The sequence below is a fragment of the Pygocentrus nattereri genome, chromosome 17, assembly GCF_015220715.1.
Source record: "Pygocentrus nattereri isolate fPygNat1 chromosome 17, fPygNat1.pri, whole genome shotgun sequence".
Taxonomy (NCBI): Eukaryota; Metazoa; Chordata; class Actinopteri; order Characiformes; family Serrasalmidae; genus Pygocentrus; species Pygocentrus nattereri.
In genome coordinates, this window is record NC_051227.1 from 15,807,271 (window position 1) to 15,827,021 (window position 19,751).

General features: G+C 39.7%; 1 protein-coding gene across 1 annotated transcript; it reads left to right on the forward strand.

Moving 5' to 3' along the window:
• The first annotated feature begins 284 nt into the window (after positions 1 to 284).
• ptgs2a (prostaglandin-endoperoxide synthase 2a) lies at positions 285 to 6,429 on the forward strand. Its single transcript, XM_017704117.2, has 9 exons — positions 285 to 437; positions 881 to 997; positions 1,100 to 1,243; positions 2,199 to 2,509; positions 2,658 to 2,741; positions 3,156 to 3,402; positions 4,505 to 4,791; positions 4,885 to 5,032; positions 5,619 to 6,429. Exons 1-9 carry the CDS (start codon positions 377 to 379, stop codon positions 6,029 to 6,031), a joined length of 1,812 nt encoding a protein of 603 aa, XP_017559606.2. The 5' UTR covers positions 285 to 376; the 3' UTR covers positions 6,032 to 6,429.
• The last annotated feature ends 13,322 nt before the right edge of the window (positions 6,430 to 19,751 follow it).

Below are 19,751 nucleotides of genomic sequence, written 5' to 3' on the forward strand. Positions count from 1 at the left end.
TCACCATCAAAATTTTCCTGGCTCAAAACCAGTTATTACTCCTCCCTCTTCACTCTCTCTCACTCTCTCTCTCTCTCTCTCTCTCTCTAGACTGCAATTAAATAAGACACTTCGGTTTGATGAAAGAGATTAAGCTGTTAAATAAACACAGACGGAGGAGTAAAAAGGCAACAAAAAAAAAGAAGAAAAAAAAAGAAAAACACGTGTGACGTATTATGTCGACACACCAGGGTTTTTTGAGTGAGATCATCGGGTGACGTCAGCACTTTCCATTTTCACCCTGGATTTAAAAAGGCGTCGCTCACGCTGAGACGAGCAAGCAGACGCTCAGCTGCACAGAAACCAGCTGCTGTTAGAACCGAGCAAAGCTAAAGCGATGAAAAAGACTATTAGCGTCTTCTTGCTTGTAATCCTGACCGTGTCCTCCTGCTATGGACGTAAGTGTGACCCTCCTGCATCTAACGCTTTAAAATTATTGGTGAAAAACGAGGCTGAAGCTGCTTTCGTGTGCTAACTTTCCGTTCCACCTTAAATGGTACAACTGCTGCACCATTTAAGGTGTAACTGAAAGTTAGAAACCAACGTTAGCTTTACATTGAAATAGACACAGGCTGCTCTGTATTGTACATTTCTAGGGGTCCAAACACCAAAGCTTATAGAAAATCTTTATTTTTCTTAACATTTTGCTGTTTTCTTTCCTTCCCTTAAGGCAATATATGTGATATAAATGCAGAAATAAGTTTTTCTTCCTTTTCTTTAATATATTATATCGCACAAATACGTTTTTCCCTTTCCCTTTTCTTAATATTTATTCATAATGTGCTTTTTTTGATGTTATATTGCATATTTAAGTTGTTTCCTTTGCCTTTGGTCTTTGCAGTGGACCCTTGCTGTGCCCAGCCATGCCAGAACAAAGGTATATGTGTGTCCAAAGGTTCAGATTCTTATGAGTGCGACTGCACCAGAACCGGGTACTATGGAGAAAACTGCACCACTCGTAAGTTGCCCTCTGCATTAGTGTCCACTAATGGTCAGCAGGCCTCTCTATACAGCAGATTTTGACCCTAACATCTTTTTTTTGCCCCGTTTTTGTCTTCAGCCGAACTGTCCACGAGGATCAAGTCCTTCCTGAAGCCGAGTCCAAACGCAGTCCATCACTTCTTGACCCATTACAAGTGGATCTGGAACATCATCAACAATATCTCCTTTCTGAGGGATGCCATCATGCGCTACGTTCTCACATGTACGTTAAATTATTACAGAGAACATGAACATCTCGTCACTGTCATATGAACATTTGATCTCAGAGGGCAAGAAAAAATGAGTTAAAGGAGTTAAAAAAAACTTCAGGACATTTTTTCTGTTAGTGTAGCTTAAATGAAACTTAATGCATTTTTTTGCATTTGGTAATGAAGCTTAAAAGAACTTTAAGACATTATTTATCTGTTAATGTACCTCAAAAATACCTGGAAAACTTTGTTTGTCTGTTAATGTAGCTTAAAAAACTTTATGATTTTTGATAAATCTGTTCATACAGAGCTGTCTCTTTGTTAGTGTAGCTTTAAAGAATTTTAAGAACTTTCTATTTTTCTATTAATGTAGCTTAAAAGAACTTTAAGAAAGTTCCAGCTTGAAAGAGATTTCTATTCAAAGAAGACCTTTCTATTCATCTGTTAATGTATCTTAAAAGTACTTTATAAATGTTCTATTCATATGTTAGTGTTGCTTAAAAGAACTTTAAGAACTTTTTATTTGCCTGTTAATGAAGCTTAAAAGAACTTCTGTTTGTCAATGAATGTAGTTTAAAGCAGTTTTAAGAATGTTCTTTTTATCTGTTAATGTAGCTTAAAGTAACCTTAAGAAAGTTCCATTTCAGAACTTTAAGTGCTTTATCTTCATATATTAATGTAACTTAAAGGAACTCTAGCTGTTAATGTAGCCTAAAAGAACTTTAAGGACTTTCAAGTTGTCTGTTAAAGAACTCTTAAAAGAACCCGATTTATTGCAAATATAGCTTAAAAGAGCTTTACTAACTTTCTATTTTTACTCTTGTAATAAAATGTTCATGCAGTGTAAAACGCAGCTAACATGTTGTTATAAAGTAGTATAAAAGGTTTTAGGGATTTATTTGTGGCAGTGACAGTTTGCTCCTCATATTATATTAGATTTTTTGTAATTGCTCTTGTTATCTCTTTCAGCGAGGTCAGATTTGATCGACAGCCCACCGACCTACAACTCTGATTATGGCTACAAAAACTGGGAAGCGTACTCCAACCTGTCGTACTACACCCGTGCGCTGCCCCCACTGCCCACTCACTGCCCTGGACAAACGCCTGCCCTTCCAGAAGCCAAGCAGGTGGTGGAGAAGGTGCTGCTGAGAAGACGGTTCATCCCGGATCCTCAGGGAAGCAGCCTGATGTTCGCTTTCTTCGCCCAGCATTTCACCCACCAGTTCTTCAAATCTGACTTCAAGAGAGGAGCAGCCTTCACCAGATCTCTGGGTCATGGAGTGAGTGTCGTTTACATCTGCTACTGCGTGAAAAACTGCTTAGATCCACAAAGCACAGCTTCACATTAGATATCACAGTGCTTTTTCAGGATGCCACTGCGTTAATCAGTGCTGACTGAACTAATCTGATTGTTCTGTCGTGTTTCAGGTGGATTTGAGTCACATTTATGGCGAGAATCTGGAGAAGCAGCACAAGCTGAGACTTTTTAAAGATGGAAAGATGAAATATCAGGTACAGCACTACATACTCATCATTGCTGATGACAGAAAACCTTGTAGCTTCATAAAAGTGGTTTAAAATTACTGTTAGCTTTAATCTACACTCACATCATCAACACATTGTAAACCCTTCATAGAAAGCAGCTGAATTGTTCTAAAAAGTCTAAAAGGAAAAGTTGGGTGTCGATATTAAGCCAATTAATGTGTGGTCATGTTAGTTTTTTGGTTTGGTGTTGTTTTGTAAGAATCAATCATCCCAAATCAATACATGTCCAGCCTGAATGATTTCAGATTGATTATCATGGTACATTGTATTTTATAAAATGCTTAAAAAAGGACCTTGACAGTTTTTATATGACAGTCTAATCGTGTAACTGAGAGGCTGTTTAAGAGTAAATCTGACTGAAGCTGCGTGTTGGACCCTCAGGTTGTGGACGGCGAGGTGTACCCCCCCCTGGTGAAAGATGTTCAGGTGGACATGCATTACCCTCCTCATGCCCCGGAGGAACACCGCTTTGCTGTGGGTCACGAAGCGTTCGGCCTGGTTCCTGGCCTCATGATGTACGCCACGCTCTGGCTGAGGGAGCACAACCGTGTCTGTGACGTGATGAAGCAGGAGCACCCAGACTGGGACGACGAGCGCATCTTCCAGACCACGCGGCTCATTCTGATCGGTGAGTGAACCGCCACACTGAAGAGAAGAGACGTCATATTCGGAACATCTCGTATATATAATTATTTCAGACATGGCTTCAGTGATACATGCTTACACTCTCAGAATGCACTGAAAATGGTGACCTGATTCAAATGTATATATCAGTTCTACACAGTTGTGGCCAAAATTGGAAAAAAATAAGATATCATGTCAAAGATATTTAGTACTTCGCTGTTTCCAGTGTAGTTAAAAGCAATGGTGACAGACAATGGACAATAGTAGAACCCTTTTGGTGCTATTCAGAAGCATTTGTAACTCCTGGCCAGGGCCCAAAGTTTTATTACACACTTTATAACCTAAAAATAGCCCAGTTTGCATTGAGGTCCCTGTAGTTACTGAATAATATAATAACCCTTATTACATAATTTTAAGGGTTTAAAAGGTTTCTTTAAAGATGAACCACATCTATGCTTTCAGGTTGTTCTTGGAGTGTTTGCAAGTTCTTTATATGCAATCATCGTCTTGAATAAAAGAACATGTAAGAACCATTTTAAGGGCGTAATATCACCAGTGCTATTTATTTATTTATTTAAGTAAATATTCCCTGGAATCTCCCGAAAGATGAATGATTCAGTTTAGCTCAGTCCAGTTTATTTAAACCCAGAGTATGCTGAGGACAGAATGCTAATTTACGATGTAGCTGAGTAAATTGGGCGAAATTAAACAACAAAATTAGAATATTAAGATATTCAAAGGACAGTTGAAGGAATAGTTCCAGCAAAAAAGCAGTTTTATCCAGTTTTCCATTTACCTCAGATGTAGTTGAGCAGCTGTGCCACATTTGGAGTCCAAATTTTGCTGCTTCAGTTTAGAACTGGAGCTGTTAGGCTAATGTTGCTAACAAACACTAGAACTGAGTAGTCACCCAAATAGCCCGTTCGGTCCTGAGCCACATTAGCAAGTCTGTGCAGCCTTAATGACTTAAATATCATTTGAGAAGGCTTGGCTGATCACACCTGGGGAAAATGGGAAATGGTGCAAATTCCATGTATCGCTTACCCTTTAAAATGAATGAAATAATAATAATCATATGAATGATCTGCTCTTTCCTGCTCCTCCAGGCGAGACGATCAAAATCGTGATTGAGGATTACGTCCAGCACCTGAGCGGCTACCACTTCAAGCTGAAGTTTGACCCGGAGCTCCTCTTCAACCAGAGGTTTCAGTATCAGAACCGCATTGCCGCTGAGTTCAACACGTTGTACCACTGGCACCCACTGATGCCCGACACCTTTCACATCCAGCATCAGGCCTACTCTTATCCTCAGTTCCTGTTCAACAACTCCATAGTGACGGAGCACGGCATCGGCAACCTGGTGGACTCCTTCACTAAGCAGACGGCTGGCAGGGTGGGTACCTCCTCTCATCTGCTGCCGCTAGAGGAATGAAAATGTTCTGTTTTGATTGATGTTCTAATCGGATTTCATCTAATGTCCCTTCAGATATCGGGTGGGTGGAACCTGCCTCCTGCGGTGCAGGGCATGGCAGCTAAAGTGCTGGAGCACAGCAGACAGATGCGCTACCAGTCCTTAAATGCTTACAGGAAACGCTTCAATTTGAGACCGTACACCTCCTTCGAAGACCTTACAGGTGAGCCTTAGCCATGACTTTGGTGCTTAACCCCAGGAATCCTAGGCTTATTCAGTTTTTAGACTTAGATGAGTCTCATTCTGTACAACACATTATTCAGGAATGAAAATGAAGTTGTGAGAGTTTAAAGTATGTATAGATCACTAGAAGAAAATGTGTGCACAAAAATGATGTGACCCGCATGACAATAAGCAACATAAGTGGAATAATATGAAAATTATAGCAAAAATTCAGTCATATAGTCATTTTATTCGGTATTACAGAGTTGAATGAGCATGTCGTTGCTGTCCAGAAATAAACTTGTATCTCCAATATGGTAACTTTACTGGAGAGTGCAAAAAATGTCTTAATTTTTAACATAATTTAATATAAAGAAGTAATTTTGGACCATTTCAATTGGTCCATTTGCTATGAAATTACAGGACACGAGTCTTTTTCACAGCAATATACAGACTCAAAATATAATTGTGCTAAATCTCTGCGTATTTTACATATGTGTGTTTAAGTAGAAAAAAACACGTTAGCTACTTTTTAAAAGTCAACAAGCTGCATAAATCTTAATCTGGATGTTTGATATTTCTTCTAGGTGATAAAGTACTTGCAGCGGAGATGGAGAAACTGTACGGAGACATAGAATCCGTGGAGCTCTACTCTGGGCTGCTGGTGGAGAAGCCCAGGCCCAACGCCGTGTTTGGAGAGACCATGGTGGAGATGGGCGCCCCCTTTTCCCTGAAAGGCCTGATGGGGAACCCCATCTGCTCCCCTGAGTACTGGATGCCCAGCACTTTTGGTGGGAAAGTGGGATTTGACATCGTCAACAGCGCCTCCCTGAAGAACCTGGTGTGCCTCAATGTTAACGGACCCTGTCCTGTGGCGTCCTTCAAAGTGCCCGATGTAAATTTTCCCATCTTCGCTAATGTCAATTCCAGTTCTGAGCCCTCCGCACACAGCACAATCAATCCCACTGTGTTGCTGAAAGAAAGGGCTTCTGAGCTCTAAAAGCAACGAATTGCATCACTTTAAGATTTTCGACAGTTTTGATCTAATTTTAATACGATTATTGATCTAAATGTGTATTTTTTAAAGATTATTTATGAGATTATTTATTTTGTGTATTTATTTATTTATTTATTTATTCATTGAGAAATGGCTTATTTGTTCTCTGTTGATAAATCCTGAACAGAACCTCTGCTTGGTAGTTGTTTGTAAAGGTTTGTACAAGCTCTGCTGGGAACGTCACACAAGTGATTTTGTATTTTGTACATTTTATGAACATTTTTCTGTGCTAGTCTGACATTTTTTTAGACAAAGTAGCTTTGTAAAACCTCTCAAATCTCAGTCCAGTGGCATTCTCAATAAAATATTTGCTTTTTAATAAAAATGACTTTTTATGGTAATTATTTTGTACAGTACATCATTCGTGCCTAAAACTTTATAGGCCTTTTAGCCCAGTGTTTCTCTCCAAAGGGCCACCTTTTCGGTGATGGCAACAAATCGCAGCAGTCAGAAACAAAACCTCATCTCTCCAAAATGGTAACTTTACAGTAGAAGGAAAAAACTTTACTTTTAATGTAAGTCAATGGAACCAGAATTTTTTCAAAGTCATTTTGGGTCGTTACTTTTGGTCCGTTCATCATGAAATTTATACACACAGAAAATGAAAAACAAAAACAGATAAGAGATTTTGTTTGGATATCAACAAAATGTGTAGGGGAGCCTAAGCTCATTCACAAGTATAAACCTCAACTCCAAAAGTTGAGTTTGTAAAATGCAAATAACCACAGAAAACTGAGTAGTAAATACACTTTGACCTGCATTTAACCCCTAAAATAGCCAGGGTCCAATGATTGTATGGCACATTTTTATAACCTAAATATAGCTCAGCCAGTTTGCACTGAAGTCCTGGAGTAATAAGCCTTAGTATTTAATAAGCCTGGGATTTTAAGATGTTAAGCATAAAAACAGTACAAGAGAAGAGAAGATACTCAGTGCAAGATATTCAGATATTCAATTAATGTTAAACGTAATCAAGCCCCCCCCTCCCCATAAATCATGGTTTACTGTAACATGGTTTATAATAACTCACTTGGGTCAAATTGACCCTTTCAATTCGAATCACACTAAACAAGCCATAAATATAAGTAAAACTATTTTCTTATTTTTTGTGTAATGTTTAAAAGAGAAAACCTGAATAAAAGACACCTGTGTATGTGCGTGCACATGAATATGTGTGGACCAGGTTTATGCTGCATTGTGGGGACCAAAACTTGTTCATATACTCACACTGTGGGGACCGTTCTTCCTTGTGGGGACCACAAGCTAGGAATGTGGTGAACTGTTTGAAAAACATCATAAATAGCAGATGCAGTCATGCTTGGGTATAAATGGAGCATCCAGGAAAGGCCTAGACCTTTAGGAGCGAGGATGACTCGAGACTCACCACTTTGCCATAGACATATGTGTCAGTGATTGTAAGGTTTTAAAGTATTCTGTGAATTGTGGGGTTTCTATAGTGCATCAGCATGAGGGAGCCAGGAGATGCCTGAAAAAGCCCAAGCGTAAACCCACAAATCAATGCTTATCACTGCGTGAAAAGCCACGCTGATGCACACTGGACATGTGTATGTGGGTCTGATGAGTCAGCCTTTGAGATTGTTTATGGAAATAATGTGTTTTCCAGAAAAAAGCCATCCAGACTGTTACCAGCGTAAAAGAAAATCTGGAAAATCTGTGAAAACACCATTAATGCTAATATAAATATTTATATACGTTTGGGAGCAACATGCACTGCCTTTTATACACAGTCTTTTCAGTGACGTCCATGTTTACTTCTGCATGACAACGGCAAAAGAAACTCTGCACGAGTTACAACAGCGTGGCTGCGTAATCAGAGTGTGGGGGCAAAATGGGTCTCACGTTCAAAACATTAAGAACATTATGAAGTGCAGCATACAGCAAAGGCCCCATACGGCTGAATATTGGGTCACAGCGTATCTGGCACGTCTTCTGCAATCTGATCTTCATATCCTTTTGGGACGTTCATGTTCCTTTGTCTGGTTTCTATGATTGCTGCTATTGTTGGGCTGTTTTTCCCAACACACTCTTGGGACACCGTTTCTATAGTGTGGAAAAATCCACACAGTCCAGCAGTTGTTTGAGTAGAAAATATAATCAGTTGCACTTCCAATACCAATAATTCAGCAAACTTATTAAAACCACCCATTCTTTCAATAATGTGTGTAAAGGCAGGCGGCATGCAAGTTTTTCCATTCTGGGTGACTTTTCACTTTCACTCCACTACATTTCAGATTCTAATATCTGACTTTTTCCTCCACTAAATTTTGAGAAATCTATCGTTCCTTTTGGTTTCTGTGTGTATAAAAACGTAACATGTCAAAACGAAAGAAGCACAAAGCAAGAACTCCAATCAGGGCACAGCGGTCACTTTGTTTTGAACTGGTTTTGACCTGTTGGTCAAATATCTTCCTTTTTCCTCCACTACATTTTGAGAAATCTGTCATTCCTTTTGGTTTCTGTGTGTATAAAAACGTAACATGTCAAAATGAAAGAAGCGCAAAGCCAGAGCACCAATCAGGGCCCAGCGGTCAGTTTGTTTAGAGGTTCTTTTGACCTGTTGGACATACCGACCCAGTGCAGCACACGGTTCAACGTCAGCGCAGCAGCGTAATTACTCTTTTAGTACTTTTACTTTTGATACCTAAGTACATTTGAAGGCAAATACTTTTGTACTTTTACTCAAGTGGCGGTCTAAAGGGAGGAACTTCATTTATTTATCTATCTATCAATCTCTTTTTTCACAGCACTTTATGTACTAATCAAGGTCTTTACACAGTGCTGATGCTTTCGAAAGCCTGCCTTCTTGCTTTCTGTTGGAAACTCCAGACTCTCACTTTGATATCCTGTTGCAACAGAGCTTTGTGGCATTGTGGTATAAACAATGAGAAACTGCAGCAAATTATAGTGACAAAATTTTTTTTTTTTTAATCCTGAAACAATGCAACACAAGTAAAAACAGGTGATTTTCCAGATTTTACTGTCTACATCCTACGCCTGCTGGAAACAGCCACGCTGTCACCATCCCGACAGATTTGTGGACTGTGAGTGGACTGTGGCTACAATGGCCTACATACAGTATCACACACACTATTGTTAAACTGGTTTCAGAGCCCGTTTTTTCATGTGGTTGCACAGCATTACACTAAGTGAAGACTGCTGTGCTGAAGGCGTAGCTGAAACACGGCCACATTGCCAAAATATTAGAAACTTTTTTTGGTGTTATATAGAACCCTTTTCACTTTTTTGACGTATCCATCAGTCTAAAGAACCATTTCACTATGCAAAGAACCCTTTAATTTAGCAAAGGCTTCTTTGATTTTCCATCATTCTATGTAGTGATTGAAGGGTTCTTTACATAGCGCACAGGTTCTTCAGATTGATGGAGAATGTGCTGTAGATGGTTCTATATAGAACCTTTTTGAAAAAGGTTCTGTGTAGCACCAAAAAGGGTTCCACTTGCTGTAAGCTCAACATCGTAACAATAGCAGAACCCTTTATTGTGTTATATAGAACCAAATACAACACATTCCCTATCTTGCATGGTGAAAGGGTTCTTCAGATTGATGGAGAATGTGTTGTAGATGGTTCTATATAGCCCCAAAAAAGATTCTGCCATTGTTACAAGCCAAAGAACCCTTTTTGGTGCTATACAACCCTTTATGCTTAGAGTGAGAGGACGTGGTAGAAAACCAACAGAGGCACCCAAACGACTGTAGGCTCGCTTTGTAGATGTACAGTGACAGTCTGTAGCCACCCTGTTTATCAATGTTAAGGGACCACCATAGGACCACCACTGACCAGCAATGATTTTAGAGGTCGACCACTTGCACCGCACAGCACCAACACTGACATGGTTATCATTCAGTAACAACAATGAAAGTTAGTTTGAGGCTGTGGAGTTTACTTAGAGTTCATAAAATTAAACCTCTCAGTGTTACTACTAGGTTAAGAGCGCTCCAGCCAAGAGCGGCTCTGAGGTCCGAAAGTGACTGCTAATGATGGGCTAGAGGATGGCTAATATTAGCAAGAAATGGGCCACAGTTTCTACCTGTACACCAGCTTGGTGGGGTTTCCAATAAAGTGGCCAAAAAGTGTACACAGTGTGTAACAGCCCACCAGTGCGGGCGGCTGTGCATAAAACTCATACCAGCATTCTTTTGGGAAATGTACTGTCATATCTGATTACAGCTCAGCCTCCCTGGTATAAACAATGTAAAATCCACATATAAAATTATAATGTGAGCCAAAATAAATAAAACCCTAGAAAACAATGCATCATGAGTGGAGTTTCCAGAGTTTACTTTCTATGCCTACTGGAAGTAACTGTGCTGTCACAGCACCAAATCAGTCAGACCTGCAGGGAACTGTGAATAAACTCTTACAAATGCACTGTAAAAATGACCTGATGCTTCAGATTTCAATGTTCAAATATTGAATTGTGAATCTTTTTTTTTTTTTTTAAGAGAGTGACAGGTAGAGCATTTAAGCTGGTTTCACTTTCTAGAGGTCATTTACACTGTGTGAAGTTGAAAGAACATGTTTTAAAAGCATGTGGTCAGAGAATCATCAGCAAGGCCAGTATTTGACTGCAGCATTTTAGCGCATTAAACTAGATATTAGAATTTAGTATATTAGAAATTCCAGTTCGTCAGTCTCAAAACTTTTGGCAATGACTGTATATTCCATGAATATCAGTAAAACAGTGGAAGGACAAAAACACTGTGTTCTAAATATAATAACAGCACAGTTACAGACAACAGCAGTCAGATATGAGCCACTGTACTCCAGGCATACAATGGACTTAAACAAATAGACTTTTATTCTGTATTTATTCTGTGTGGTGTTCTTAATATTCTCTGGAATGCTGTTTTGGAGTTTAAGAGCTCTTTAAGAAAATGATCCTCCACCAACGAAACTGTAAGAAATCCTGGGAGATTACAGCAGACCTGCCTCAGCTTGGTGAGGTGGTCTGAACAGGCCATAACACTTCAAAAGATTAGTAAGATATGACAAAGCTCAGGCATTAAGAGCTTTGAATGACAAAAGAAAGATCTTGTAGTCAAATCAGAACTTAACAGAGATGAGAGGAATGTACTTTTTGCACCTGGGATCAGTGGTGGACAGTGACTAAGTAAACGTAATTCGTTACTGTACTTAAGTAGTTTTTTCGTGTATCTGTACTCAAGTTTTTCCATTTTGGTGACTTTTTCCTTTCACTCCACTACATTTCAGAGTCTAATATCTGACTTTTTCCTCCACTACATTTTGAGGAATCTGTCGTTCCTTTTGGTTTCTGTGTGTATAAAAACGAAGCACGTCAAAATGAAAGAAGCGCAAAGCCAGAGCACCAATCAGGGCACAGCGGTCACTTTGTTCTGAGCTTGTTTTGACCTGTTGGTCATACCGACCCAGTGCAGCACGCGGTTCAACGTCAGCGCAGCAGCGTAAAATTTTGAGAGAGTCTGTTCAACATAAATGATGAACTAACCTAACTTTGTGTAAATAGAGCACAATATAGAAATATGTCCACATATGCAGTCGAGACTGACGCGGCTTTTTTCTGAATTTCTACAAACACCATTTCATTTTATAGTAAATTAGTCTGGGCTGGTTTATGTTTATGAACAGAGACCTACAGATCAACATAGTAAAGGAGCTCATCTGTGATCCTGAGTTTAAAGCCAGTTTTTATTCAACTTAAACTTGGAACTAAGTTGTAAATAAATCTTAAACTGAAACTTTGCTTGTGTGTAAAAGTGATTTCAGAGCCACTCGGTTCTCCCTGATGGAAACTGTTTACCTTCAGTGTTTTGTGCTCATGATCATTTTAATAGACGTCAGCGTCACTAATTAATGACGTTCTATTAAAAGACTGGTTTACCAAGAGAGACACTGGAGGACTTTGGCCTAAAATCAGTTCATGAAGCGAGTCTTGTTATGAAAATGATAACAGGACATCAGAGCCAGAATTAACCTTTTAGTACTTTTACTTTTGATACCTAAGTACATTTGAAGGCAAATACTTTTGTACTTTTACTCAAGTTGAGGTCTAGAGTAAGGACTTCTACTTTTACTGGAGTAATATTTTACCTTGGGTATCTCTACTTTAACTTAATGTACATGATTTGTGTACTTCTTCCACCTCTGCCTGGGATACTATAAGAATGGCCTAGAAACACCTTACTAACCACCTGGAATACTATAGCAATGGCCTAGGAACACTTTAGTAACCACGTGAGATAACATAGCAAAGGCCTAGCAACACCATAGTACCCACCTGTGATCCCACAGTAATGGCCTACCAAAACCTTGGTAATGTCCTGGGATACCATAGCAATGCCCTAGGAACACCTTAGCAACCAACTAACAACCACCAAACAATGCTTTAACAAGCAGGAATACCAAAACCCGATGTTGAAGTCTCAAATGCAAAATCAACATCATACTGATGAAGATATGATGACAATAGATGATAATTCACTCACATCCTCAGGTGACACGTCCTTAACCAAGTTTTGACTGAGTTCCCTCTGAATTCTCCTTCAACGCACTCACAATCATTGGATACAACTGCTCAGGGATGGAAATGTTCATCCACACATTGGATGTAATTACACATTTCTACCAGAGAGGTTTCCAAATCTCCAAAACTTACTTAGTGCCAATAAGATGTTTTGGAAATGTGTACATTGTACACAATGAGATATAGCATGAATTTGCACTGGAGACTGTGCAAGAAGTGCAGCATTTCATTTCTGTGGAAACTGAGTTATTGTGTTGTGTTGCTGTCATGATAACAACTGGAGCAGAATTCTAAAGAAATGAAAATTTTCCCCAAATACCTGAATAAGCTTGACTCATGAGGTCCCATTCCCCTCCGTATAATTTAAAGTGAAAGACTATACATCATGAATAAGCTTGAGCTGTGTGTGTGTGTGTGTGTGTGTGTGTGTGTGTGTGTGTCTGCTATGTTAGGCCAGACAGGCTATTACTTTCTGGAAAAGAGTTTAGTATGTATGAATTACTGGAAGCAAGGCGGAATAAAAGAGAAACTGCGACTTTGTTCTTGTGCCAGAAACAGCGGAAAGCAGCTTGTAGACACAAGCTAACTAGGAGTGGCTCACTAACACTGCAGACTGTTATCTAAGGAGGAATTACAAATGAAGGGCACCTTTACCCTCCCTTCGCTTCACTCTAGCCAATGTAACCTGGGCCTACAGCCAAACTTGGAGAGTGACATTAACGAAAGAAGACTCCGTTAACCATCCAAAAGTAGTTAAAATGATATATTTTCACCATAAACATTATATTTAGCTCAACTAATATCAGTTATAAACAATATTTAGTGTTTAAATAAATGTTTTTTTTTTCAGATAGATCATCATATTTCACTTATAACAACTCATGTTTTTCATTAGAAAATCATTTTCAAACCGTTTTTTGTGTACATTCGCAAAAACTAGGCATTTGTTTTGTTTATTCTTATTCAGACTTTTTGAAAACATTTTGACATAATTCTAATAAACACAAATAAAACACCTCTAGTGTTCCAGGTCAAAGTGATCCTTTCAATCCAAAGCACTCTAAATGAGCCATACGTCCAGCAGAAAACATCTGTCTTGCTGCTTTAAAGTTAATTGTAATTGTTTAGGATTTACGTTAATTCCACTTTATTCCAGAGTGAAAACCGTATCCTCTCTCATGTCGGAGCACAGAGAACTGATTCGTTTCAGGTCACATTCCCAGAAACACCAGGCATGTTTTTTTGAACTGGAGGTGTTTTAAGTGAAAGTTGGCCGTAGTGGTTATTACAAGCCTGTTCTCCAGGATTGGGTTGGCCTCATGACAAACCTTTTCTCATTTAGCTGTGCGGTATGCACAGCTGTTGTAACTGGGCAACAGCCCGCTGTACTGTTACTGCGTTTTCCAGTCTAAATAATCTCTTGCCATTAACAGTGCATCGCTGCTCAGAATGCTTCCCACATTTACGGTAAAGCCACCCAAACCACTCCTCTAGGCTGTGCTTCCAATACTAATCCAGCAGATATTATACTGATCAGACGCTGGAATCTTTGGGTGGTACTGGAAAAAACATGCATATGATTTCCACCGTAATAAGACATATTAGCAGTTCACCTTCTTTTGACCACAATTATTTTAATGGAATATATTTTATTCATATCCACTACTGCATAAGTCAGAGACCACCCTTCATTGATTTCATTTCTAGCCAAAGCAGCCATTAAGTACAAGTTATTAAATTTTTTGAATCAAATAATAACAGAAAACATACACTTAACAAAAAATTGCATTCCATGCTTCATTCCAGCTTCCGTTCTTTTCAGGAGACTCACTGTCAGCTACTCAAAGAATCTGCAGACATGCCTCCAAAGCTCAGTCTTAGAAGCTGGTTGATGATTTTTCTGAAGTAATCAAACCCATTCAGTGGTGCTGAGCTCTGGAGTCTGGGGTGGTCAGTCCATCATTCAGCTTCTTTGTTTGTTGTGTCCGTCTCCTTTTCTCAGTGAGGTTCTTCTTGATCAGCTACACGTCCTTTGAGACCCACAGCGCTGAGTGGTCTTCTCACAGTGGAAGGATGGACAGAAACACCTGTGGATGTTTTCAGATCTGAAGCAGCTTGATTTTCTCCTCGCTCTCACAGACACCTCCAAAGTTCAGTCTTACAAGTTTGCATACTTTAAGAAACAATCTGATCAAATTACTGTGGTCTGACGAGTCCACATTTCAAATTGTTTTTGGAAATCATGGACGTCATGTCCTCCGGGCCAAAGAGGAAAAGGACTGTCCGGATTGTTATCAGCACAAAGTTCAAATGCCAGCATCTCTGATGGTGTGGGGGTGTGTTAGTGCCCATGGCATGGGTAACTTGCACATCTGTGAAGGCAGCATTAATGCTGAAAGGTGCATACAGGTTTTGGAGCAACATGTGCTGCCATCCAAGCAACGTCTTTTTCAGGGACGTCCTGCTTATTTCAGCAAGACAATGCCAAGCCACATTCTGCACGTGTTACAACAGCGTGGCTTCATAGTAAAAGAGTGCAGGTACTAGACTGGCCTGCCTGCAGTCCAGACCCGTCTCCCATTGAAAATGTGTGGCGCATTATGAAGCGCAAAATACGACAACGGAGACCCCGGACTGTTGAGCAACTGAAGTTGTACATCAAGCAAGAATGAGAAAGAATTCCACCTACAAAGCTTCAACAATTAGTGTCCTCAGTTCCCAAACGCTTACTGAGTGTTGTTAAAAGGAAAGGTGATGTAACACTGTGGTAAACATGCCCCTGTCCCAACTTCTTTGGAACGTGTTACAGGCATCAAATTCAAAATGAGTGAATATTTGCAAAAAACAATGAAGTCCGTTTGAACATTAAATATTCTTTGTAGTGTATTCAATTGAATACAGGTTGAAAAGGATTTGCAAATCATCGTATTCTGTTTTTATTTATGTTTTACACAACGTCCCAACTTCATTGGAATTGGGGTTGTATATTTTCATAACTGAATGTTTTAAAACAGAACAGTAGAATAAAAGTCCTGGAGGTGAGGCAGGGTGTGTGGAGTCAGTACAGCTTAGAACACATCATTTCAATGGATTATGGTTCAGTTATGTTCCCTGACTAAAGGGACTGAGATGGAGCCTTGAGGGAACCACCCCAGTGACAAGAGAGGAACTACCCCAGTGACAGTTTAGTACCTTTATTTCTGAGAGTGTAGAGTGAAAATGAACTGCTTGAGTAGTGTTGAGGGTCAGTTCTTCCTTTCCTCCTGTTAAATAAAATTGCATTTTTGCCTTTAAGCACAATAATTCTTGCATTTATACTGACGCCACAGTATTTTATTTAGTATGTTATAGTAACAAAATACAATATTAAGTTAGAAAATACATCTTAAAAAAGCTTTTTACCTTTATTTTGCGTAGAGCTTTACTGCCGGACAGCGTATATAAGGGTACATGACACCTACATAAGCCATTCATGAAAACTGACATATAGATAGACAGGCAGGCAGATAGATAGATAGATAGATAGATAGATAGATAGATAGATAGATAGATAGATAGATAGATAGATAGATAGACAGACAGACACACACAGATAAATAGATAGACAGATTTAGGCACTCCTGATGTAGTGTAAAACAACATTCAGCACTAGTCCTGCTACACTGAGAATCATGGCATTACATGTAAACTATCTCATCTGTGCTGTTTTCTGTCTTGCTGCTTTAAAGTTAATTGTAATTGTTTAGGATTTACGTTAATTCCACTTTATTCCAGAATGAAAACCGTATCCTCTCTCATGTCGGAGCACAGAGAACTGATTCGTTTCAGGTCACATTCCCAGAAACACCAGGCATGTTTTTTTGAACTGGAGGTGTTTTAAGTGAAAGTTGGCCGTAGTGGTTATTACAAGCCTGTTCTCCAGGATTGGGTTGGCCTCATGACAAACCTTTTCTCATTTAGCTGTGCGGTATGCACAGCTGTTGTAACTGGGCAACAGCCCGCTGTACTGTTACTGCGTTTTCCAGTCTAAATAATCTCTTGCCATTAACAGTGCATCGCTGCTCAGAATGCTTCCCACATTTACGGTAAAGCCACCCAAACCACTCCTCTAGGCTGTGCTTCCAATACTAATCCAGCAGATATTATACTGATCAGACGCTGGAATCTTTGGGTGGTACTGGAAAAAACATGCATATGATTTCCACCGTAATAAGACATATTAGCAGTTCACCTTCTTTTGACCACAATTATTTTAATGGAATATATTTTATTCATATCCACTACTGCATAAGTCAGAGACCACCCTTCATTGATTTCATTTCTAGCCAAAGCAGCCATTAAGTACAAGTTATTAAATTTTTTGAATCAAATAATAACAGAAAACATACACTTAACAAAAAATTGCATTCCATGCTTCATTCCAGCTTCCGTTCTTTTCAGGAGACTCACTGTCAGCTACTCAAAGAATCTGCAGACATGCCTCCAAAGCTCAGTCTTAGAAGCTGGTTGATGATTTTTCTGAAGTAATCAAACCCATTCAGTGGTGCTGAGCTCTGGAGTCTGGGGTGGTCAGTCCATCATTCAGCTTCTTTGTTTGTTGTGTCCGTCTCCTTTTCTCAGTGAGGTTCTTCTTATAATAATAAAATTGATAATATTAGACAACAAATTCAACCCACAGTATCAAATTCAAATCCAGCTTTGCTGCCATCTGACTTGGCTGATATAGAACAAAACACAGCTGTAGAAAAGAGTCTGGAAACCTTTTACCCCCTCCCACAGCTGGAGCTAGAGAAGATTATCTTCTCTGCAAATTGCACAACCTGCACACTCGATGCAATTCCATCAAAATTACTCAAAGAAGTACTGCCAGTTATTATAAACCCTATCTCAACTATTGTAAACTCATCCCTTAGTCTGGGCCATGTACCCAAAGCTTTTAAACTTGCTGTTATCAAACCTCTGATCAAGAAACCAAATCTTGATGTCACCGTTTTGTCCAATTACAGGCCTGTTTCTAACTTACCGTTTATATCTAAGATCTTAGAAAAAGCTGTGGCCCAACAACTTAGTTCATATCTACACAAGAACCATATATATGAAAAATTTCAGTCTGGATTCAGGCCACACCATAGCACTGAGACGGCTCTAGTTAAGATAACTAATGATCTTCTTCTTGCCTCTGATCAAGGTTACATATCTCTCTTAGTGCTACTTGACCTTAGCGCGGCTTTTGATACAATAGACCACAATATTCTCCTAGAAAGGTTAGAAAACATGGTTGGAGTCACAGGGACGGCCCTATCATGGTTCAGATCTTACCTATCAGAACGTTATCAGTTCGTTAGGGTAAACAATTTATCTTCCACTTATTCAAAAGTGAGATTTGGAATTCCGCAGGGGTTTATATTAGGACCATTACTATTTACACTATACATGTTACCGTTAGGCACAGTTATAAGTAATCATGGCGTAAACTTTCATTGTTATGCAGACGATACTCAACTGTACATATCAGCCAAGCCTGATGACCAACACAGGTTAAAGAAAATGGAGGACTGTGTAAAAGACGTGAAAGGCTGGATGTCACGCAACTTCCTCCTATTAAACAGTAACAAAACAGAGGTTCTCCTTCTGGGTCCAAAATTAGCAAGAAGTAAATCACCAGATTTAATCTTAAATCTCGCCGACTTTCCAGCCGCACCTGGACTAGCAGCAAAAAATCTCAGCGTTATAATAGATTCAGATTTATCATCCGATCAACACATAGGCAGCATCACTAGCACAGCTTTTCTACATCTTCGCAACATTGCCAAGATCAGAAATGCCCTATCCCTGCGTGATGCAGAAACACTAGTACATGCCTTTATTACTTCTAGGCTAGACTACTGTAATGCGCTACTGTCAGGATGTACGAGCAGGAATTTAAACAAACTCCAACTAGTCCAAAACGCCGCAGCTAGGGTCCTCACTAAAACTAGAAAATTTGAGCATATTAGTCCAGTGCTATCATCACTTCATTGGCTACCTATTAAATTACGTATTGATTATAAAATCATTTTACTGACTTATAAAGCCCTACATGGTCTTGCCCCTGAATACCTGCAAGACCTTATTTCTCATTATAAGCCATCACGACCACTCAGATCCCAGAGTGCTGGCTTATTAATAGTTCCTAGAATTCAGAAGGTTTCATCTGGGGGAAGAGCTTTTTCTTATAAAGCCCCCAAACTATGGAATGATCTTCCAGAAACTGTTCGGGACTCAGACACAGTCTCAATCTTTAAGACTAGGCTGAAAACACACTTGTTCAGTTTAGCTTTTGGTAGGTAATGTTCCCCCCTAGATAAAGGCAGCAGATCCAGGGGTCCATGGACACAGGGAATTATAGTAAACTGAGACGCTGGTGCTGTCGTCCCGCTGCTCGCACGCGGTCACTCAAGTTTGTGGACGGTGGAGCGGAGGGATGCCGAACTGTTTCAGAGTGCTGCCGTGTCTGTGTGTCCTTCTGGTTCTCTCCTGTTAGTTAAGCTGTCATAGTCAGATCTGCCGGGGTCATTAGCCACACTCTGTAAATGTTCACATTCCCTGTTTATGTACAAACGGATAGAACAAAACTAATCCCATGTACCTGCTTTTTTTCAGAGTATACAACCGCCCACATGTCCGGCTGGACACTGAAGGACGACTGACTGCCGAGCCCCCCTGCTACCCACTTCAGACCAGCTGCCCATGCCTCAGCTACCACCAACCTCCTTGGATGAGCTGCCCACCCTACCCTGATGTTCTCATAGACTCCTAGATATTCCTAATATCAATATTACTGCTATTAATATTAGTAGTATAATCACTTGTAGGTAGTTTGACCAGAGGAGGATGGGTCCCCCCTGGTGAGCCTGGTTCCTCCCAAGGTTTCTTCCTCAGTTCTGAGGGAGTTTTTCCTTGCCACTGTTGCCCCTGGCTTGCCCACTGGGGGGTTTCTGTACATTCTGTACATTCTTTCAGTCCTGTGGAAACTTTGTCTTTTCTGAAATCCTGTAAAGCTGCTTTGTGACAACATCCGTGGTGAAAAACGCTATACAAATAAATTTGATTTGATTTGATTTGATTCTTGATCAGCTA

Coding starts and splice junctions, on each gene's coding strand:
- ptgs2a (XM_017704117.2), top strand. CDS start 377: ATGAAAAAGACTATTAGCGTCTTCTTGCTTGTAATCCTGACCGTGTCC. Junction 2,510..2,657: donor CCAGATCTCTGGGTCATGGA/GTGAGTGTCGTT, acceptor GTCGTGTTTCAG/GTGGATTTGAGTCACATTTA. Junction 2,742..3,155: donor ATGGAAAGATGAAATATCAG/GTACAGCACTAC, acceptor TTGGACCCTCAG/GTTGTGGACGGCGAGGTGTA.